The 23,269-nt window shown below is 35.7% G+C and overlaps 6 protein-coding genes across 12 annotated transcripts in view; 4 read left to right on the top strand and 2 right to left on the bottom strand.

The window, feature by feature from the left end:
• The window catches only part of LOC123867505 (homeotic protein spalt-major-like), a 35,339-nt gene extending 33,603 nt beyond the window's left edge, over positions 1 to 1,736 (top strand). For all 5 annotated transcript variants that reach the window (XM_045909571.1, XM_045909562.1, XM_045909580.1 and 2 more), the window contains one exon: positions 16 to 1,736. In XM_045909571.1, the coding sequence (XP_045765527.1) occupies positions 16 to 390 (375 nt within the window). In that variant the 3' untranslated portion in view covers positions 391 to 1,736. The remainder of the gene's footprint in view (positions 1 to 15) is intronic.
• Positions 1,737 to 2,979: 1,243 nt separating this feature from the next.
• On the bottom strand, positions 2,980 to 6,715 carry LOC123867577 (26S proteasome non-ATPase regulatory subunit 6). Its single transcript, XM_045909673.1, has 6 exons — positions 6,268 to 6,715; positions 5,946 to 6,120; positions 4,736 to 4,895; positions 4,173 to 4,357; positions 3,733 to 3,908; positions 2,980 to 3,245 (listed from the first exon to the last, which is right to left on the bottom strand). The coding sequence occupies exons 1-6, from the start codon at positions 6,543 to 6,545 to the stop codon at positions 3,071 to 3,073; spliced, it is 1,149 nt and encodes a 382-aa protein (XP_045765629.1). The 5' UTR covers positions 6,546 to 6,715; the 3' UTR covers positions 2,980 to 3,070.
• Positions 6,716 to 7,018: 303 nt separating this feature from the next.
• LOC123867545 (exonuclease mut-7 homolog) lies at positions 7,019 to 9,964 on the top strand. The gene has a single exon (XM_045909630.1). The coding sequence runs from the start codon at positions 7,181 to 7,183 to the stop codon at positions 9,707 to 9,709; it is 2,529 nt and encodes an 842-aa protein (XP_045765586.1). The 5' UTR covers positions 7,019 to 7,180; the 3' UTR covers positions 9,710 to 9,964.
• LOC123867568 (geranylgeranyl transferase type-2 subunit alpha) lies at positions 9,811 to 15,728 on the bottom strand. Its single transcript, XM_045909661.1, has 10 exons — positions 15,543 to 15,728; positions 14,820 to 14,930; positions 14,615 to 14,730; positions 14,139 to 14,335; positions 13,864 to 14,025; positions 13,607 to 13,720; positions 13,111 to 13,337; positions 12,841 to 13,024; positions 12,162 to 12,493; positions 9,811 to 11,502 (listed from the first exon to the last, which is right to left on the bottom strand). Exons 1-10 carry the CDS (start codon positions 15,543 to 15,545, stop codon positions 11,350 to 11,352), a joined length of 1,599 nt encoding a protein of 532 aa, XP_045765617.1. The 5' UTR covers positions 15,546 to 15,728; the 3' UTR covers positions 9,811 to 11,349.
• Positions 15,729 to 16,342: 614 nt separating this feature from the next.
• LOC123867584 (modifier of mdg4-like) lies at positions 16,343 to 19,155 on the top strand. Its single transcript, XM_045909681.1, has 2 exons — positions 16,343 to 17,133; positions 17,504 to 19,155. Exons 1-2 carry the CDS (start codon positions 16,443 to 16,445, stop codon positions 17,755 to 17,757), a joined length of 945 nt encoding a protein of 314 aa, XP_045765637.1. The 5' UTR covers positions 16,343 to 16,442; the 3' UTR covers positions 17,758 to 19,155.
• A 2,478-nt stretch (positions 19,156 to 21,633) lies between these two features.
• The window catches only part of LOC123867530 (neural-cadherin-like), a 139,250-nt gene continuing 137,614 nt past the window's right edge, over positions 21,634 to 23,269 (top strand). For all 3 annotated transcript variants that reach the window (XM_045909611.1, XM_045909603.1, XM_045909617.1), the window contains exon 1: positions 21,634 to 21,724. The gene's annotated coding sequence lies outside the window, so the exon portion shown is untranslated. The remainder of the gene's footprint in view (positions 21,725 to 23,269) is intronic.

Below are 23,269 nucleotides of genomic sequence, written 5' to 3'. Positions count from 1 at the left end.
CTTTTACTCCCACAGCTGAACGAGATATCGGTAATACAGCAGAACGCCGGACAGAATGGCGTGGCTGGAAAATTCCCCGGTTTACTCGGCTTCGGAGCGTTCGGGGCAGGACGACCGGGCGCCGCATCTCCACTCGAAAGGCCGCCGTCGTTGGAAGGCGGAGACGAGCGACAAGCGGCGATGCGGGAGCTGGCCGAGAGAGGGCGAGAACTCGCCGAGAAGAGTCGGCAAATGCGCGAAGAAAGCGAAAGGGAGCATTACAGAGCTGCGGGCGGACACCCCGCGCTCGCACCCAACCCCGCGCAAGCCTCACCGCCCGCGCCACATCCGCATCCGCATCCGCTCGCCTCGCTGCCGCCGCCCGCGCGGACCGAGGGCCTCACCGTATAAAACCACGGGTTGGAGACAAGTTGGAGAATCCAAGCACATTCCAGAAAACTCCGATCAAGACTCAACGGTGAGCCCGCAGCGGCTGATATTGTGCGAGTTATTGTCGGTGTTATGAACTTTCTTATAAAGTCAACTTATCATACTCTTGTACAAAAAAACGCGGTTCGAAAGACGATGAACTTATACAAATAACGAATCGATCGATGTTTCGTTTGATATCGTGTAAATTCGTGTTGAATGTAGCGCTGTGTAGCGATTTAATATTATACGCCTAGTATTATGTATAGGTAACTTATATGCAGGAGTACGGGCCGGGGGCAATCGGGACTCTCGAGTCCCGCGTTTATGTCATTACTCTGTGATAGTGCGCGATCGAGGGCCGCGCCCAGTACCGGGACGCCAGTCGGAACACTCGGTGGTTAGATGGACTCACATCTATCGAAAGCGTGGCCCGATGTGCTATGACATCAAAAATTATTATAAATTATCCCAAAAATTAATTAAATTCATAAATCTATATATCTCTAACTGTATATAAAATTGTATGATAATATTGTAATGAATGAATAGATAAAAATTATGACATAAATTAATTATACTATATTTATCTATACCTGTAACTGGAGTGCGATATGCATGATTTTCTCTTAAGGCACATTCCAACGTGGGGAGATTCTTTAGAAAGTACATAGTGTTATCTGTAAACGTAGGTCGTGATGTAGTTAGTTATCCAATGCTACCTGTCACAAACTGAAATCGGTCTCGAGTCTCCTTGTACTACGAAATTTCCCACACAGAGCAGAATCAAAATGTTAATGAAAGGATTTACATCAAACAGTCAATAGTTTCCACTCTAGGTACTCTAATCTCTATATCTAATTATTGTAATAGAGGTTAATGACATATTCATATCATGTAAATTAAAAAGTATTTGCATTTGAGGTCTATATAGATTTAAGTGTTTAGAGTCATAGCTATTATATTGCTTTAGAATACTTCGACATATCTTTGTAAAGTGTGATCGACGAGCGATTGAAATACGAAGTCGGAATATTTTACTTTGTCAGTACTACTGAGCAGACTGAGCCATAAACTGTTTCCAGTGAAACTTTTCTTTCCAAATATTGCATTTTTCGATGCTTACAATTAGACGGTGATAGATGAAATTGTTAAGGTGCACTTCTTATAGCGTCGAGCGACAGACGTGCGCGACAGCATGCCGTATTCTGTACTATGCTTTATTTAAAGTCAAAAATAAACTATTCACTTAAGCCTAGTACTCACTAGCGAGTTGTAACCGTAACCGTACAGAATATACTGGTAACAAGATTCTCATGCCCACAATTATTATGGTAACCGTAACGTCTAGTCGAACTCTGCACTGCGAGCGTCCTCAAGCCGGGAACTCAATAGCGACCGAGTTACGAGGTTATTTTATATTATACAGTCTTTACGCATTACGCAATGTCCAGGTCAGTGTGACCATAACAACGACCCGCCTCTTTCGCAGGATTCAGTTGGCGTCCCACTATGTAGAACGAATTGTCTTGCGCTTGTGCAGCGTGTACGTACTAATAAACGATTTCGAATAGACGAGGTCAGTTCAATAGTAACTTCAGTTTCAGTTAAAATGCCAGTGATATCACTAGCATAAACCTGTTTAACTGAAACTTAAGTCTGAGCAAAGTCGATGTACGCTTATACAGATCTCAGCCTATAATGAACGAGGCGTTCACTAATAGGTTGTTTTCGTATAAGTGTGTACCTGGCTTACAACTAATAGAAATCATTCGCATTCGCCGCAAGCACAACGAACATGCGAATCTGACGCTCGACGTCATGATCTGAAGTGCACCTTTATAAAACGCAATTTTGTTCGCTATTAAAGGACAACTGTATGTTTTCTATCTCACTTTAGTATCTGTGTATAAATGTCCAGCTAAATTATTTATAAAATTATAAATCATGCATACACTCTTAGTATTAAAGTGACGCTTGCGGGGCGTTAGGCCTCCGATCAGTTTAGTTGTTTAGAGTAAATTCTCATAGCACCTACAAGTTATAATTTTCAAATTGCAAATAGTTCTAGTGTAGTGTTAGCCATGAATATGATGTGTCATGTCCATGTCAGTATAAATAATCATTGTAAATTATTAAATGTTTATGTAAATGTCCAAAAAGTATTCAAATTATTTAAAAAAAAACTATTATACTAATAATTCTTTTCTTTTTTGTTGTCCTTTACCCAAGTCCTTCTTTTGTTCATACTATTTTAAAGTAATGGTGCCAGTTCCAACAGCTCCTATATCAAAAACATTCAAAGAATGAACGCTCCAGTAGATACACATTGGCCCAATGCTTTGGGCGATTATCAGCCAAAGCTACTTTCAAAATCCTTTATATTTTAGTTGGTACACGCGATAAATACGTGGTTACATAGTACTATGTAACCATGTGTACCACGCCTCGGCTAATGTACATTAGCCGAGGCGTGGGCCAATATGTACAAGGCTCTTTATACGAAAAGACTCGACTATAGAGACTAATCAATGAAATGATTAAAAATTAAAAAAAAAAAAACCCCATATATACGAGATGAATTTCAATTTATTTCCACTCAAATTGATTAACTTATTTATTACATACAATTAAAAACTGGATACCAGTAGGTCATGAAAGCTCAGAAGTTAATGACGCTGGCGAGCTTCTTGACGCGGTTGAGCAGCAAGTCTCCCTCGCGTATGGTGGCCTGGTACAGCTGCGAGCGGTCGGCGTCGGCGCCGCGCCCCGCGCCCGTCACCACGCAGCCCGCCACCGCGTCGATACGGCACTGCAGCCGCCCCGCCGCCGTGAACCTACAACACCGATTCATCATTATCGCTAAACTCATTGCCAGCCCACTACTAAGCACGGGTCTCTCTTGACGACCTTCGTAGCGCAGTGGTAAGCGCTCTGGTCTAATTAGTGGGAGGTCCCGGGTTCGATTCCCGGCAGGGATTTGGAACTTTATAATTTCTAAATTTCTGGTCCGGTCTGGTGAGGACTTTGGCCGTAGCTAGGTATCACCCCACTAGCAAAGCCGTGCCGCTAAAGCGACTTAGCGTTCCGGTACGATATTGTGTAGAAACCAAAGGGGTATATGGGTTTAATAAAAACTGCCATACTCCTTCCAGATTAGCCCGCTTCCATCTCAGATTGCATCATCACTTACTACCAGGTGAGATTGCAGTCAAGGTCTAACTTGCATCTGAATTAAAAAAAAAAAATAATATCAGAATAATCCGTCGCAGTTTTTTAACCAATTTATGAAAGCAAAGTGCATAAAACTGTTTAGGAACTCACGTGGAAATTTCTTCCTCGATGAATTCTCGCGTAACGCCGAATGTGTCGGCGATGTTGTCGAGGCTGAGTGAGCGATACGCGCGGAGCAATTGCACATAAGCTTTGATGCGTGCCTCACGCACATAATGTTGGTAATGCGGTCTGAAAACTGGATCCACACAGATTTGAGTTTCCACCTGAAAAATTATACAGATTTATGTTAGGAAATCCCAAAACCTTTGTAATGGCATGATGCAATGCGTCCGTCAGCCGATGATTTTGTTTAGTGCTTTTCCATTAGTAAAAATATTGATATTATTATTTTAAATTTTTATTTTGCTAGCATATGCAATGCTATATTTCACTATCATAAAAGTCGCACGTGAATAAAATGTGTCATTAAAGTTCTCTTTTTAAATCCATAATCAGGATTGTAAGATATGCGTGTAGGCATTTGTTACCCAAGCAAGACTCTTCATAAAGTCAGCATATCGGCACTCATGGAGTGACTCGACCAGCTCACGAAGCTCCGGGAAGCGCGAGCGCAGCGCCTGCACGGCGGCGCCCTGTCTGCGAAGAGCTGCTTGCAGAGCGTGCCGCTCCAGAGCCAGCGCGCACGCCAATACACAATACTGGATTATTGTACCTGTAATCAAGTCATGTCAAATAATATTATTATGAAGTTTTGTTTTATTTATTTAATTATATTATATTGACTATATTAGGATCCCATTAAACTGTAAAAACAGTTTGTTGACGGGATTGATTGTTAGGATGAGTTGTATCATCATCAATCCATCAGTGATTACTCACACATTTGTTCATAGCCCAGCGACAAAACTATCCACAGTTGCTTCTCGTTGACTTATCGTTCACTAGAAATGCCAGCTCATTTCTAGTTATTTGCTTAACTTGTTTTTCGCTAATCATCGCCGGTCAAGTGGCTTAGCCAAGAACAAGCAGACTCAATTATTGATTCAATCAATTCGATTGACCAAAACATTGTCAAGAGTGTGTTACTTACCAAAATCAACAAGTTCATAAGATTCAAAGGTTGAAACACAATCAATGAACAGCTCTGCAGCACGGTTATAATCTCTCACTGCAAGGCAATATATTGCTTCATAAGCCTTCAGCTTATTCCTGGACCTCCAATCACCACCTTTGTCAACTAATTCATGGGCCTAGAAGAAAAATGGGTCTTTAATTTTATTTCTTTCTCGCTGCTTCCACATTATACTTAGTTCTAAGTTGTTGATCTATGTTTATTATTAGTATACTTTAGAAAAATCAAAAAGTAAAATTAGCCTATATTTTTGTTATCTTTTTTTTTAATATAGTATGTTTTTTTGGAAGAGGTATAGCAGTTTTATTAAACCCATGTCCTATACCTATTATGGGTTTCTATGCTGCATTATACCTAAACACTAAATCGCTTGGCAGCACGGCTTCGCCCATAGTGTGGTAACTAGCCATAGCCGAAGCCTCTCACCATACAAATATAAATAGCTTTCGGCTGGACTCAACATGATTGGAATTTGCCTGACAAGACAGTTTCCTTCACGCCGCGTCGAAACCGGAGGCCCTTTGAAAAGAAGGATGGATCCAAAACGAGTTGGGCATACTCCAACTAATCACGTGAGTCCAGCTGTAAGATGTTTATATATATTCATATGGATAACACGCACCATAGTTAAGACGCTAAAATGGCTGGTAACAGGGAGTATCAATGGAGGGATTATGGATTCGAATATTAACCAAAGAAACTCAAGTCATATATACATTAGAGGGATTTTTAGGGTTCCGTGAGAAAAAAGGAACCCTTACAGGACCACTTCATTGTTTGTCTGTCGTATCTCCTAAGGCCTGTCAAGGGAGTCAAAACCTACAGGGTATTTCCTGTTGACCTAGGGCAGGTAGCAATGTCCGCAAAATTTTAAACCCGTGAAATTGAGGTTGCATCACAAAAAAATCATCTTTTACTATTGTATGGAACCCTTCGTGTGGGTGTTGATCTCACACTTGACCAGTTTTTTTATTTTACATGCACAGATACAGCCCATTTAAAAAAAACTTCCTTCCATCCTGATTGTGCCTGCCACATATAATCTAAATATTTTCAAGGGGAGAGAAAATAAGCATCTTCTAGACAAGTTCACTTTAAGCTAGACCTCATCATTGCTTTTTTACTAAGCATGATTATCATGAATTGCAAGCCTAAAAAAACTTTTTACCTTATTGATTGTTTTTGCCATTTCTTTCACATTGCAACCATGGAAGTATGCAATCCTAAACAAGGCAAAAACTGCATCCAGCCGTCTATTTGTAGTTAGAGTTGAATCTTCATACTTGGTTGTGGCCAGACTGGTAGCAACCTCTTTGTCACCAATCGAGCATAAGTAGTCTAGTCTGCCGATTCAAAAAACAAATAATTAATTTTAAAAAAACATTTACTTAGGTACAATTTTTGAAGCTGTTTCCATCTTTATTTTTGTTTTGTATTGTATTTGTATATCACCGGTGGTGATGTACCTGATGTATAATAGGCATACATACCGATCCTGCCAGACTGGAGTTTCCGAATCATCTTCTTCGAACTTTGACAGTCGATCTTGATTTTCTTTAGCCATATTGTCATAAAGCTTCTGGTCAAAGTTCCAGCCAAGATCAGTACAAACTTCTTTGTAATACGGAGCCATATTACCAGTCTTTATTCCTTGGAATAACTGTTCTTTGAGCTGCGGATTGTCTTTAAACTGCGGGAGCGATAACTTGAACTTTATGCCAGCTAATGCCATATATTCAGGAGTTGTTCCTTCGGCTGAAAGCTCCATTATTAAGCACTTTTAATGTATGTCAAATTAATAATGCTAACTAACAAGCAAACATTCAGAATTCGGATATGTGGACTTAAAATCTCGTTTATTCACTAGAAGTGAAAAAAACAACAAAATGATTTGCTAATTTTCGTGACAGCAGACATGACATCAAAATGACATAAGAAGTTTTTTTTCTTAATAATTTATTTTACGGCCCTAGGACATTACTTTTTAGACACAGGTAGGAAATAAACTAGGTACTTAGTAGCTGTACTCTATGGTGTTTGCAAAGCATCTAGCCCAGATTCGTGGTCTGCGATCTAGCCGAGTCATCCCTACTATCTCTAGGCCAAAAAAGTTACAACCCAAAGCCGTAAAATCAGTTGATATAAAAAAAAACTCCAGACCATACCTATTAGTAATTACATACTCTTTGACCATATCTATTATCTAAGCTTTTGTTTCTGGTCGGTGATACCTAACTACCTAAGTATTATAGTGATCAGTGTTATTATTAATATAAATAATTTTCTTGAAAAAAAGAAGATAGTAAATTTGTAAGACATTAAAAACCTTTACAAACAATATGAACAAAATAAGTTGCCTCATACAGTTATTTCTCTGAGACATTAGAAGCAACATTGAACATCATGGAAGTGGATTTAAATCAGCTTGTCCACAAAGATCAAACGATCAAAATTGTTCCATCAGTTGAAGAATCTCTTAAAAAATTAGGTGTTGACACAGACCTCGATGAAAGGATTCAGATATGGTTCAGTCATCTTAGACTTCAGTGGAAAACTTGGAAAAAAAGCCCTGCTACAGATAGCCACTTTAACAGTTTATTTCATTTTGCAACAGACCCTTACAGAGTGGCTTTGCTATGTAGTGTTAAATGTGAGGAATTTAAAGATAGCAAACCCAAGTCTTTGCAATATTATATCATAGAGTCTCTATGTGAATGGTCTCAATCAAATGGCAGAAAACCAACAGATTCATTAAAGCTTCCTGCTTTCCAAATTGCAATAAGTCAGAGGAATCAGCATTTTCTTAAATTAGTGATAAGAACATACCATGTCCAAACAATCAAGGAAACTATTTTGCCTATGGTAAAAGAAATGATAAGAAGTGATAACTGTAAACAGGCTTCACAGATAGTAATAGCTATGGAGTTGTGTGATGACATCCCAGTAGAAGAGTTATTATTTCCATTAATTCTTCAAGACAAAACCAACATTATTGATGAATATTTATCAGAGTGTCCGAACCAAGTGAGACCACTGTTATTATTTTTAGACAGATTATTAGATAAGAATTTTAGCATAAAGGATTATGCACAGCAATATATAGAAGAAAATAAAGTATGTCATGTAAAATATGAAAAAATTCATCACAAACCTCTTGGTAAATTAGTTGCACGGTTATGTAACAAATTCAACATTCCTATTGAGACATGTAAAAATCTAAGCAAGAATCGTACAACAGGAGGGTTGAGATATTTAATACACCAGAAATATGTGGAACATAATGTGAGCTCTTCAGTTTGGGACGATTTAGTCAAAGATTCTCTTCGCCAGAGCGGATGTGCTCAAGAATTTATTGATATATTAGTGGATTATGATACTAATGAAGCTCTTAAATGGGCCTCATATTTTCAGTTACCTGAGGACACTTTGCCTTTGGCTTTGAAAAATATGTCTTTACAAGAAGTACCTATAGAAGAAGAAAAGTGGGATGAACAAAATGCTACTCAAAACTTCTACAAACTTCCCCTGTCTGAAAATAATATAATCATCATTGATACAGCTGAAAAATTATATGATGTTGTTACAACTTTAGTAAATTGTAGTATAGTGAGTATTGACTGTGAATGGAAACCATCTTTTGGGGCTGTGCAGTCACAAGTTGCCCTCATTCAAATTGCTACCTTTGATTTCATTTACTTGATTGATACATTAATTTTGAACAGTAAGCAATATTCAAGCTTCTGGTATAGGTTCAATAAATCAGTACTGGACAATGCTGAAATAATTAAATTAGGTTTTGGCCTTGAACAAGATCTGAAAGAAATAAAAGCATCAGTTATCGGTCTAAGTAATATTAAAGTAAAAGGTGAAGGCTTGTTAGATTTAAGTTTATTGTGGAAAAGTGTTATCAATCTTGGTCTGTCCTTGCCTAGTGATAACGAAGGGAACAGTTTGAGCTCCTTAGTGCAAGCTTGCTTTGGAGTCCCTTTAGAGAAGGCAGAACAGTGTTCTAACTGGGAGTTAAGACCACTAAGAAAAACGCAAATTAATTATGCTGCTCTTGATGCATATGTATTACTTGAAATTTATAACCATCTCCAAAAGCTATGTGTGGAACAGCAAATAAATTTTGAAGAAATTTGTAACTATATTATGTTAGAAAAAAAAATGAAGACTGCAAAAAAGACTAAAGTTGCTGATAACATCAACACATCTGCCCAAAACTTCCCAAGATTAAGTAAAAATGTAAAAATACTGGTGGAATATGAATTATCCGACTTAGTGGCATATTTAAGATACTGTGATATTGATACAATAGTAACTTCACCAGCAATGCTTTGGCATGATACAGTTAATTTAGCTTTATCTGAAAATCGATTGATTATAACATCAAAGTTGAAGTTTTCTCCTACTTCAAAATTTTCTCAAAATTTTATTTTGGATATTTGTAAAAGTAGTATCAAAGACCAGTTGCAGAAAGTACTATTTAATTTTAATATAACAGTTACGCGAAACGATCTTTTAAATAGATGTTTACTGTGTAATGGTAGAGATTTGAAAAAAATGAATCCCAATGAAGTTAAGGACTTGTGCAGTAAATATGAAGCCGTCTGCAACAGTAAAACAGTAAGCAAAAGACATACTAGTGATAATGAAGATGATGATGCATATTATGACAACTTCCTTAGTGATTCTGATGGAGATGATTTTTTGTATTTAAGCCAACCTGAAACAACAGCACAGTCAAGTAAAATTAAGGTTTTAACCGAACCATGTGTAACTAGCAAGGGAGCAACCATTGAAATCGGCAATGTTCATGGGCTATCTGTGTCCCGTAAACCAGCAACTCTTTGTGAAATCTGTGGCAAACTATATTGGGATGAAGATCCTTTACTAATATCTGTCTGGGAATTGATATCACCACTTATTTGATTTCAAACCATTAGTATTATAAGTACTTCACACAAAATAATCTAAAATTAAAAAGGTACAAACTTATGAAATAGGTATCAGTTAGGAAATAAGAAGAGTTCTGATTTTTATAAATACTTATATTAGAAGTTAATCAAGGAGAATGTAAACATTGGTTTCTGTTCATTAAAGTTAAAGTTTGGTTCAGTTTACATTGTAAATAAGACTATAGTGTGTAAGACGTAGGTATAAATAATAAACATTTTTGTTATTTAATCTTAGTATTAGACATTAAAACCTAAAATTACAAATAAAAAATATATATAAAAAAATAGTTTCAACATCTGTATGGACTTTTCCAACAAGAGTATTTTGTTTAACCTGCATGAATTGATTGCTAACATGTGCAACTAATTTCAATGGAATTCTAAAACAACAAGAATACTCTTATTGGTAGAAAGCATAATCTTATGGCCAAAAAGCCTGTAGGAAATTTTAAGATGCTTTATTAATTAATGATGTTTGTTGAAAGTGATTCTGCATTTTCTGTGTATGGCAAACTAGACATCTCAGAAATCCCAATGAAATTTCATTTTACATAGTACATCCCTAATAAGTAATTAGCATTGCAATAAGAAAGTTTTAATTTTTTTGCGTTCTCTACCAACAGGATCAGACCCTATTACTAAGCCTTCAATGTCTGCCCATCTGTCTGTCTGTGGGCTGTATGGTGTATCTCATGAACTGTAATAGGTGGAGAGTTAAAATTTCCTCTGTAAATTTCTATTGTCGCTATAAATATATCAAATAAATAAAAAGCCGGCCAAGCACGGGTCAATGTTGCGCACCGAGGGTTTCGTACTACAAAAGAAAAAACGGTAAAAATGACTTGTTAACGAGCAGCAAAACTTTGTTTATAGAGCTTTACTGTTAATAATATCAAATTTTACTTACTACATGGTACGGAACTCTAAAAACCAAGGTGCCGAATTTCAAAATGGGCACCATGCAAATAAAAAATTTAAAAGTTACCTACTTAGTGTTATGGTATAAGTGCATGGTATGGAACCCTTGGTGTGCGAGTCCTCGTACTTAACCAGTTTTTTAAAGTATTTAAACATTATTTCTTTATAGATAATAAATCCAACCATTTTCCAATCCAATTGATGTAATTACCTACTATTTTTTGTTTTTGTGTCACAGGAAACTTTCTTATTTAGTGCTCCATTAAAAATGTTAAGCTAGCTCTTGTCTGCGACTCTATATGGGATTATTTATATAAACTGTACAATAATTATATTCACATCCTTTTGAAAAAATTACTTATGCCCATCTTATAGAATGCAAGTTATGCAGATTTTATCAAGATAGGTTCATCAATTTTGAAAAAGTAAAAAGACTAATAAATGTATTTTACTTTTAAAGGGCATAAGATGGACTGCAAGCCGACTGAAAAATTGCGTTTTGGATGCGGTTTTATTACAGTTAACATAACTGCAATTTTCCAGTCTGTCTGTATCAACACTTATACGAGGATACACTCAGTAGGAAACTCATCTCTGTGCCAAAATTAAGATAACAGACAGACAAACATACATTAACTTTTATTACAGTACATAAGAGAAATACATATTACATACTGCCTAGAAATTAAATTAGAATTAAAAATATATTTTCATAGATTTGTGTTTATCTTTAAATATATCAACCTGTGTCTTATGTAATTCAATATTATCTTCTAAATGCAACTCTTCCAATTCTATAGCAGGAAAATTTTCTATTGTGGTTATTTTGTTGCTTGATAGATTTAGTACCTGTAAAAAAGGTGGGAGTAAATATACCTAATGAATAAATTTCATAGTAAACCTGGATAGAAAATATTCTTATTTCAGTGCTTAAATTAAGCTCCATACATTGACAAAAGTTGAGTTTTAACTGGTCATCATGAATGACCAGTTGTACATGGTATAAGAGATCTTAAATATTCTAATATGTTTTTGTTTATCCAAAAAAATAATGTGATAATATATTATAAGCATCTGATAGCTTATTACCTAAATATGAAATCTAGACAAAAGTAGGATAAATCTACGTAGTTTGGGTCAATACTGAGAAAACCACAAACTAAAAGAAGTGGTCACACGAAGAACAATCTTTGTCATGTATTTAAAATCACACTATTGTTACTCGTTGTTTTTGGCAGAACATGGCGACAGATAAATTTATTTTATGGAACACCCTTCTGGTTTCTGCTCCACTTTTAATTTGGGTACCTTGAAGTCAAGTGAATAGGCAACTTCTAGGCAAGCGCGCTCCATCTTAGACTGCATCATCACTTCTGCAGCAGGCAGACCAGCCAGTCTGATTGCAGCCAAGCTCTAGTCTATAAATTAAAAAAATTGTGCTGCCAGTTTAAAACGAAGAGACAAAAGTTGTTTTCCTGTGACCCCTTAAAATACAAATTGATATTTACCTTACAATGCTGCAGTTTGATTAAAGTTGGTAAACTCCTTGATGTCAAATTTTGACAGGATAGGTCAACAATTTGACAGAAACTGTAATACTGTAAATGAGGTAACCTCGTTATCTTTTCACTAAAAACTATTTTATACTGTAGACTTGTATTCTCAGTCTCATAATCTTTCGGTAACTGTTGCTCAATACTCCATTTCGATATTAAATCACTATAGTATCCAGCTCTTTGAGTGTCTAAATCTTTTAGCAAATCTAGATTTGCCACAATTTCTTTGTGATATAGACTTGCATCAATACAGTATAAGAAGAATGTTGTAGTTAGTAATGTCCCTGAAACAAAAGTATACTTAATAAAATTAAATGCACAAAACTAGTTAAGTTACTTGCTATACCTGCAAAAGTAATCGGCGATCGCGTAGTATTACCAAATTAGCTATTTCACGAAAATGTCAAATTGTGAATTTTTTTAAAGATTCTGTTAGAATTCCCCAAAATCCTTCCTAAAGAAAGATAGGTCTACATTATAAAGCTACATACAAAATCTCAAGTTTCTAGAGCTAGACCCAATAGCTAGTTTGAGCTGTATGTAGATTACCTATATAAAACAGATTTAATAACACCCCTCTTTTTGGGTCGGGGGTTAAAAATACCTGCATCAAAAGTCATTAGTAACTTACATTTATTATCTGGTTCTAGGGCTAGTAATTGTCTACATGAATCCAGTTGCTCATTTAGCTCTTCTATCACAGGTTGAGAATATTGGTTTTTGAAACATATTTTATTCTTGCCCACATATGTATAAGGTTGGTACTTCTCACAATTGATAATTATATGATTTTCATCACTAAGAGTGTGTTCTACCTGAAAAATGCAATTTGTTGGATTTTTAAATACATGCTAAATGTCTACCATCCCTGGGTACTACAACAATTTATTGTATGGCCTACCATAATGTCTAAATCATCAGCAACTTCATGATTGTGTTCAAGAATCCACACATCATCATAATCAAGTCCAGTGCAAGAGATCCATGTGCCATCAACAACCTGATTATTGATATACAACTTTATATTGCTATTTATATAATCATTAGAAACTCTTTTGCTCCAAGCAAGTGTTGTCTTTGAAGGAGTCACAGTGCAACAAACAAGTTGAATTGTGACTTTTACTGCACCTGCAAAAAGATAATACAGTAAATTAGGGTTTAAAAGCAAAGCGCACATCCCACCCTTCTTTTATTATAAAAACACGTGATCACTTTTGCTGCAGCACGACTTGTTACTTCAGGCCTAGCAAAAAATTACATTACACTGTAGTTTTTGTATGATATAACCACAAATTCACAGTTTTCGGATTTTTTCTTGAGACACGACAGACAACAAAGTAATCCTAGGGTTTAAGGGTTCTTGAGGTACGGAAGCTTAAAATATAAAAAATACTGACCTAGTAACCACCTTTGATAAAACCAGGCACTTGTGTCATCAGGGTCTGTAAAGGCAGCGCTTTGAACCATTTTCAATTCATGTTTGTGATGATTATCTTGGATTGGTCTGCCTCCTGAAAATCAACATTGAATATTAACTGATGATGAGTCTGGATAATTTAAAATAAGTTTTCATGTAGAGGTTTACCAAAAAACGAATTAGGTCAGAACCAAGAGAACTACTACATAGTCTTATATATAAATAATAGTGAATGACCTTTTTCATCAGGATATAGCTGAACTAGCAATTTGCTTCTGTAATGCCAAGCTGAATAATTTGAGAAGTTGTCATATAGTTTTTCTGTAGTGAAATCAAACTCTTCTTGAAGCGGTGGCTTGCATTGGCTGACAACGAATCGGCGATAATCCCAAGTATGAACTTAAAATAAAGATAAGTATAATTATTATAATGATATAATTTTTAGACAGCATTCATAAATCATAATGCAGTTTATTTTTTATAATAGGTGATGCTATAAAATGAAACCATACAATTTCTTTCATCATACTTGAGATACATGTTACACAATTCAAGCTCTTTCTTCCAATCTGGATTCGGTCTGGCAGATAGCACCCATTCTCTTTGATGCCAAGCGCAATATGATTTTGGATTTATTTTTAAGCAATACTCAGTTAAACTCAACTCTGTGTCATACAACTTTGACATGTCCTCTTCACTTTTTGTTTTACTGAAATGATAACTATTGTTAATAAACTATTCAATCTTCCTTATCTATTTAAACCAAAATAAAATAAATTAACAGTGCAAACTCTCTATGAAAGGTGAAATTCATGCCTTGATACAACTCTATAATAAAAGAAAATAGTCCGTCCAGTTCAAGGAAAAGTTCAGTCTTATAGCTCTTATAATATATGTATTATTATACAGATTACATCTGGTAATTTATCAGATCATTTAAAAAATAAATTGTTAAATACCTACTTCAATTTTATTTAATAGTTTTTACCTGAAAACAATAAGTATTTCTCGCCTTATATTCCACAGTGTATAAATATCTGGATTAGATGACAGTGTCTTTCCAGTAATTTCTAGTTGTTCTTCATCTTGCTCACCATCTTTTCTCTGAAATTTTATTGATTTCATCCATCATTAAATTATAACATTAATTCATAACATTCCATAAAATTATAAATAAATATTATAAAACTCACTTTTTTAAAAATCTTCTGCATTGCATGTTTAAAGATTTTCAGTTTCTCTTGCCTTTCCTTTTCTTTTCTAGCCTTTTCTTCTTCAGTTGTTCGAACTTTAATTCTTCCGTGCTATAAAATGTAAAATGTGTCTTAAATAACCAATATTTGAGAAAATTTTCAGAAATATAATCAATAATTAACCTATACTTAGTTTTTAAACCAATACTTTGTAAAAAAATTAGGTTCCATCAGTTAATGTCTTGAGTGTGCTTGCCCTCTGCTCCGAAGGGGGCACATATGATTTTATTAATGATGAACTAAAGGCTTATTTATAGATGTCATTCAATCAATTTAATCCATTAGGCTATATTTATTCACTGCTGGACATAGGCCTTTAGGAGAACCAAACTCACTCTCCCGCTTCTTACCACTTACTTCTTCATGTTGTCATTCTAGTGGGCTATGGGTTGTTCTACACTGCGCTTAAAGTAGTACAAAACAAGCAGCCCAATCTGAAGTTGCAATATGGTGCTATTCTATATAATATTATGAGATCTGTTTTTGTAGGTTTTGCGTGCAATAAACGTGTCTGCCCCAACGGCCGTCGGTTCTGAGACAGACATGATCTACATAATAGAGTATGATATGTTCGGTACTTCAACTTTGAGCCACTGTTGTTATTCTACAAAACTCTTTCCATATTTATAATAAATTCAGCGCCTATGACTTATGATGACTTACCATTTTATCTAGGAAGAAACACCAAAAGTATCCACTAAGTATAAATATTAAGCACCAACTTATGTACGTCTATAAAGGTTTTCAATGAAACTAGAATTGATTATTATCGATTAAATACAAAAAGATGATTTTTTATTCTTTTTCACAAACTAATGGTTATCTTGGAATTCTGACAGATGTCGTTCAGACATTGTCAGCAAGGAACATTTAATTCCTACCACAGAGTAAAGTAATCAATGATTTTTTTTCTCTCTCTCGTCTGGCTTTACAAAGATTAGCCAATGTCATGTTTGTAGTTATTTGTAACAAGTTATGGAAACTATACAAGTATGGACCCCGTCTGTGCCGGCGCTCGCCGACACACGCTAGCACGCACGGCACCCCCTTAGAGCGCTTTCCAGTCAGTTTTAACAAAAAAAAAAAAAAAACACTCCAAAAAGGCAGAGCACGCCCGCCAGCTAACACCAACACAGACGAAGTCCTCTATGATTTCATACTCATTACTCTGTGTAAAAAAAAACTGAAAATATCTATGGAAAAAAACTGATATTTTTTAAATAACTGGTTTTACGGCTCTGGGTTCTAATCTTTTAAGCCTGGAAAAACAGATTTTTAGATATTCACAGAGTATCTATATTGTATGAACTCAGAAAGCTGCACGGAATACTATTGCACACTCAAGGATGAACTGCAACATTAAATTCTGCTTCGATCATTCTGTGAAATTCTGACACTGCACGAGGCTCAAAACAAAAAGTATGTAATCACTACGAAAGGGCTAGAACCCAGAGCCGTAAAACCAGTTGAAAAAATAATATTGTTTTTAGATTTTGTTTTAAAATAAAATCACTCTAAAATCTAAAAAATTCTCATTTAATTTAGATAGATTTAATGTAAAAAATGAATAACGCGCCACAGTTTTCTTTGCGGTGGAATAATTATGTTACTCACGTAACGGAGGCCTTTAATGCACTTAGATTTGAAAATGACTTGGTCGACGTGACCCTATGTTGCGATGGTGGCAAAATTAGGGCTCACAAAATGTTACTATCAGCGTGCAGCAGTTATTTTAGACAAATTTTCAAAGAAAATCCCTGCCAGCATCCTGTGATTATCTTTAGAAACTTCAAGTTTGAGGATCTCAATGCAATTATCAATTTCATGTATCATGGTGAGGTGAACATATTTCAGGAGCAGTTGGAATCCTTTCTAATAACTGCAGAGCTTTTGGAGGTTAAGGGTTTGACTGATAACGTGGAAGAAGAATCGTCAAGTAACCAACTTAGAATCAGTGACAACAATTCTTTAGATCTAAGTTCTAAATCTAATAGAACTAATGACCTTCCTGTGCCTGTTATTGTTGAGGAGCCTGTAAACTTAACGACCCTACCTTGGAGTAGAGGTGATAACATTCCACAAGACATTTCAGCAGCTTCCCAAGATAGTGAGACAGAAGTTCAAGAACCACAGCCTGAAACATCAAAAATAGACATTGGTACCATAAAAAAACAAACTGCATCTACTAGTGAAGACATGCAAATTGACACACAATCAACATCAGCTGAAGATTTAACTGATAAAACTAATTCAGGCAAGTTCCTAAATTTTGTAGTTTTCTTTCATATTGTGAAAAATTTGTAGTATGCTCTGAATTTCATTGACCTTTTGAATGTCAAGTGATGATAAATAGGTTATCCTAATAACTTGTTTATTATCATTCTCATAATCTTTACAATGTGGTTAATTTTGTTGTAGGTACTATCTAAGCTAATCTGTTTCTAAAATGACATCCTAAATATATTGTTACCTCTTTCATAATGCTCCCTGTAGAAAAAGGCACTAGATTTGGACCCGTCAATTAAGTATAGTTTTGAAATTGTGTACAACAAAATTGGCCACATGTTAAGTACTTATTCAATTGTTAACATTATTTGTCTAATTAAGAAATTAAATCTTTTCAGAATCAGACCTGGCCAAGTTTCGATGTCAATTATGTCCCAAAGGATTTAAACATCCTACATCCTTAACGTTGCATAAAGACTCTCATGCAGGTAAAACACAGTGTCCAGTATGCCATAGGTCATTTTCACGTTCCTATGATATGAGAAGCCACTTACAAAGGATCCATCAGGGAAAGCAGTTGACTATTAAGGAGATTAGATACAAGAATAACAGTGACAGTGTACCACCTAAGCAATTTACTCACAATATCTAGCTTGAAATTATTGGTAACACAAGTTACCATAGTACAGCAGCACATAGTGCAAAATATATTTTTGTTTTAGAAAAAATATTGACCCTGCAATGGAAAAGCATTGCAGTATTTTGACAAATATGTGATTTTTATCTTACCTAATGTTGTTGTATATAATACAATAGGAATACATAAATTAATGAAAGATACTCTAAAGGAGGACATTTACTGTCTGTAAATAGTTAATATTTTTACTGAAGTGTATATGAAGTGATTGCAAATATTCAACAATTGTTACATTCAATCTTCTTGATCAATATACTTGTATAATAACAATCCCAATAATATGTACAGCAGTCAAGAATATAGAGTGTCAAAAGAATAGGCATATTTGTATGACGCTGAGGCTTACCTAAAAATATGAAACCTACTGCAAATGAAATATTTTTGATGACTAGGTAATTTGAATTTTAATGATTATTTTGAAGTTAGAATTAAGCTGCCATACCATGAAATGGATTAAGTATGTACTCATATTCTTCAATTGACACTGGTATCACACTGTTAAGAGTTAGCCCTAAATTGCCCATGATTCTTTGGACTTGATGTAATGATTTCAGAGCACTTGTAAAGGTTTATTTGAATAAAAATTTATTCTATTATTCTATTTATCAAGTAAATATGCCAGGTTTAATATGTGTAGCGAGTATCTCTACTCTTTGATACCCTAGGGCTTAGCATATACAGCATCATACAGCAACATCTGTCTGAAAGCAAAATTAAAGGTTTTAGTTCTGTGTTCTGTAGATACACTGGCATTGAATCTGATATTTTTTCTAAACTAAATTTAGAGTATCTGCATCTTTTTCTTTTTAATTTTGCTAAAAAAGGACAGAAAATGAATTCTAAATTTAAGGACTTAAAATTCAAGTGAGAGTAAAGTTATGAGATTTGACAGTTCTAAATTAAATTAGGTTGGTCTGTCCTTTTCTTATAACATTTGTAAGATAAACCAGAAACTCAGAATCAGTATTATCAAAACATGCTGATAATACACTGAAAGTAGCTGTTCTGTTTACCTATTTGAAGAGATTCTTTGTTTCAAAAGTATAACTGTCAATAGTTCTACAACTTCACAAATAGTCGAACTCATACAATCTACATTACTGACAGTAAATTGTTTTGCCTACTATGTTTTTCCATATTATAAGCTGTTACACTATACTTTAAGCATATTCATTATAATATAAAAAGTTAAAATTATAAAATTGTAGGTATACATATCTACTTAGTACCTACTTATATTTATTTACTTACCTACCTTTCAAAAGTCACAATTAAATATTTGCTCAGTTGTGTAGCTTTGGCTATTTTTATACTAGTCTATAAAATAATTGTTTTAATAAACTGTTTATACAATATAGTTTTTAATTTGATATATGATTTCCAGAAAATGAAACTGGTTTTACCAAAAGTATGAGGAGGGATTTATTCTTATAATAATACTAGCTGATGCCCACGACTTCGTTCGCATGGATGTAGGTTTTTTAAAATTCCCGTGGGAACTCTTTGATTTTCCGGGATGAGTAGCCTATGTGCTAATCCAGGGTATAATCTATCTCCATTCTAAATTTCAGCGCAATCCGGCCAGTAGTTTTTGTGTGAAGGAGTAACAAACATACACACACACACACACACACACATACAAACTTTCTCCTTTATAATATTAGTGTGATTTTTGCCATGAAAAAATTATGGTAATAAAGCAAATTGGTCGCAACGGAAGCATAAAAATCAAACTAATAGGTATATTGTTTTAAAATAAAAACTGATAAAATACCGGCCAATTGCGAGTCAGACTCGCGCACTGAGGGTTCCGTGCTCGGGTATTTTTTCCAACATTTTGCACGATAAATCAAAAATTATTATACATAAAAATTAATAAAAATCTGTTTCAGAATGTACAGGTAAAGCCCTTTCATATGATACCCCACTTAGTATAGTTATCTTACTCTGAAAATTGAAACATTTTTTTTAATGATGTAACCACTTTGCGGTTTTCAGATTTATTCCTGTACTTGTGCTATAAATACCTAGCTGCCTGCTAAATTTCATGGTTCTAGGTCAATGGGAAGTACCCTATAGGTTTCTTGACAGACAGACAGTCAACAAAGTGATCCTATAAGGGTTCCGTTTTTCCTTTTGAGGTACGGAACCCTAAAAAACTACTGGGCGTAATCTTTACGCGCGGTTAACTTTAGCTGTGGCCGATACGATAAATATCTATATTCTATCATCATCTTCATAGAATGAGCGTGTAGGATGGTCATGATGAACATAGTCTTTTCCTAGGCGCCATCGCACCCTTTCTCATCCAGCCGCTTCCCACCATCTTTAATGTCGTCAGTCCATCGTGCTGGAGAGCTCTCTACGCTTCACTTACTAGTACGAGGTCTCCACTCTAGGACTTCTAGTCTCCAACAGACTGTATTGGCCCTACGACAAGCACTGCCTGCCGCCTGCCCACTGCCACTTCAGCTAGCTAATGGTTTGGAGTTTGGACTATGTTAGTGACATTGGTTCTCCTGCGGACTTCCGTCGTTCCGGATCTATAGAGCGCACTTTAACTTTGCTCAGACTTAACTGAAACTTAAATTTAAGCAAAGTCAAAGTGCGCTCTAACAGATTGACGCATTTTTTGCATGGGTATAGTTAAAGACAGAGAGTGACGCAGGGTATTTTTATTCCAAAAAATTAGAGTTCCCACGGGATTTGAAAACCTAATTTCACACGGACGATGTCGCGGACATCAGCTAGCTATTAAATATATTATGGAAATTCCGGATAGAGATAGAGTCAGTCGGGAAAAATAGAGATAGAGTCCAAAACAGTTACCTACCTAGCTATCTATTTTAAATAAAATTTTCCTGTCTCAGTGCGCTTCACACTGAAACCACTGAACAGATTTGAATTAATTAGGTCCCGAACTATTATAAGTTAGTAGCTATAAGAATAAAGTACCTACTACTCCAGACTAATGTTATAAATGCGAAAGTGTGTCTGTCTGTCTGTCTGCTACCTTTTTACGGCCCATCAGTTTAACCGATGCTGACGAAATTTAGTACCTACAGGGTTAGCATATATCCCCGGGACGGACATAGGCTACTTTTTATCACGGAAAATCAAAGAGTTCCCGCGGAATTCCCAAAAACCCATCCACTTAACCGATTTGTATGTTTGGTATCGAGGTAGCTTGCGTCCCTGTAATTGACATAGGCAACTTTTTATACCGGAAAATCAAACAGTTCCCACGGAATCTTTATTTTTAAAGATTAAATCCACGTGGACGAAGTCGCGGGCATCCTCTAGTATAACATAAAGGATAGTTTTTATCCCAAAGAAAAATAGGGAGCTTACCTACTCGGTCAGACAGTCACAGTCACAGTCCAGTCGATCAGGCAGTCACAATCGGTCGGTAAGACAGTTACAGTCTGTCAGTCAGACAGTCGTAGGCAGTAAAAAAGTTCATCGATTAACCCGTCCTCAGGATTCCTATAGCAGAGGCATGGCAATGACCTTCCATTAAATTGGCAAAGTACGTACATCGATATAATGACCATGTACCTACCTAGCTACCTAATTCGATTAGTTTCTCTCTAGTATAGTTATCTATAGTTATATATAGTTACCTATACTTTTCATAAAAAAATATTAGATTTTATCGGTAAGGAAGAAGGAAGAAGGGTGAATTCCTAAAAATGGAAACACTGAGACCCATGCTACCGTATGTGTAGTAGACGTACCGTAGCAAAGGCAGGGGCGCAAAAGCGGGGGTGGCGGGGTCGGTCATCTACGTTCGATACGCGCGCGCGCTGCAGATTTCACTCCAGCAGTCGCGTTTTGACGCCGCTTGCATACGGTTCGTTGCGTATGAGAGGAGGCATTTACGGAACGCACGATTTCTTTATTTTATCCGCATTTACAATAAGTACGTATATTTGATAAAACTATTATCATAAAAGTTTCTTTTAAATATGTGCAGTTTATTGTAAATTAATGTAAATAGTAAAATTCTCAATAGGCACCTCATTTCTTTAATTTGTTTACATCTATCCACATGTTTGATATGAGTGCTACAAAATAAAAGCAATGGGAGATAATTTATTTGTGACAAGTAGATAATAAAGTGATTATTAAACAAGTGTTAATATTAACGCATTTACCCAGTGAAAAAAATGTTCAATGATTTTCAACGGATGAGCGATATGAAAGTAATTCATAATATAGCGTCGGTGCCTTTCTATAAATACTGCAGTCACTGCATATTTGTGAAATTCGCTGAAATAGTGTGGGTTTTCTATTCAGTTTAATAAGTGTGTAAATATTTGATGGTGTGTCGTGAACTGGAGCGCATACAGTCTAGATTCGCTCGCAAAACGACGCGCGGCGGCGCAAAGAGGGTATTGATCGGCGGCGGCGGGTCGCGAGACGCTGGCGTTGCCGCCTGCCGCCTAAATAAAGCTCTGCCTCTGCATGTGTGCTAGCTGCCCGCCGCCCTAAGTCGATGCCGTCACCGCCGCCGCGCATCTTGCGCTTTCATGCCCCTTCGTATTATGAATCTGCTAAATACTTACCATTTTATTTGTTAGCCTGAGCACCATGACCATGAAATTCTGGGCTGAAAAAGCTATAATCATAAAAAAAAAACTTAGCTGCTCAACTCTTCATGTCATTCTATCTACTAAAAAAAGCCGATATTTTTTTATAATTTACTTTGATAGGTAACTGGTAACTAGGTAGAGTAGGTACCATATGACTCTGAAGTAGGTAGCTATGTGGATGATTTTTTGTTTGATGATTTTCCAGTCCAAACTAGTTTTTTAATATCACTTAAATTAGGTGGATACAATGTAGGTACCTTTTTTATTTATAAAAGTGTGTCTGTCTGTCCGCCTCCCTGCCACCTTTTCTTTTCACGGCCTACTAACTACTCCGTTTAATCGATTTTGACGAGAGGTACAGAAACAGCTTGCACCTCAGGGACGTTAAGGCACAGGATATTTTTTTTCCGGAAAATCAAAAAGTACCTACCCACGGGATTTTTGAAAACCTAAATACACGCGGACAAAGTCGCGGACACCATCTACCTACCTAGTACCTGTCTATACCTTATTGGTAGATTAATAAAAGTGCTTAACTACATTGTACTTACATACCTACCTAAAAAATGCTCTATTAAAAGAAATAGGGATATTAAAGCACTAAGCTCAGATTTTTTTTTAAATGTATTAGTAGGTATTCTTACTTTATAGACCTAGGTAGGTAGGGTCCCACCACCCATTTGACATTTCTGAGGCCTGGCAGTGGCGTAACTAATCTGATTTTGATCTAGATATTATGTAAAGTAAAACCTCACAGTAACATCCTTGACTTATTCAGAAATGATACCAAACTTGGTTTTTCAGCAGCTTAACTGAGTATCAAAGGAGACTGAGGACTCTGCCTCCCTCAAAATTTACTCAATAATCTTCAT

The sequence above is a fragment of the Maniola jurtina genome, chromosome 1 (genome assembly GCF_905333055.1).
Source record: "Maniola jurtina chromosome 1, ilManJurt1.1, whole genome shotgun sequence".
In the NCBI taxonomy this organism is placed as follows: domain Eukaryota; kingdom Metazoa; phylum Arthropoda; class Insecta; order Lepidoptera; family Nymphalidae; genus Maniola; species Maniola jurtina.
The sequence above is the reverse complement of the archived record's forward strand: the minus strand, read 5'-3'. Positions and strand labels throughout refer to the sequence as shown.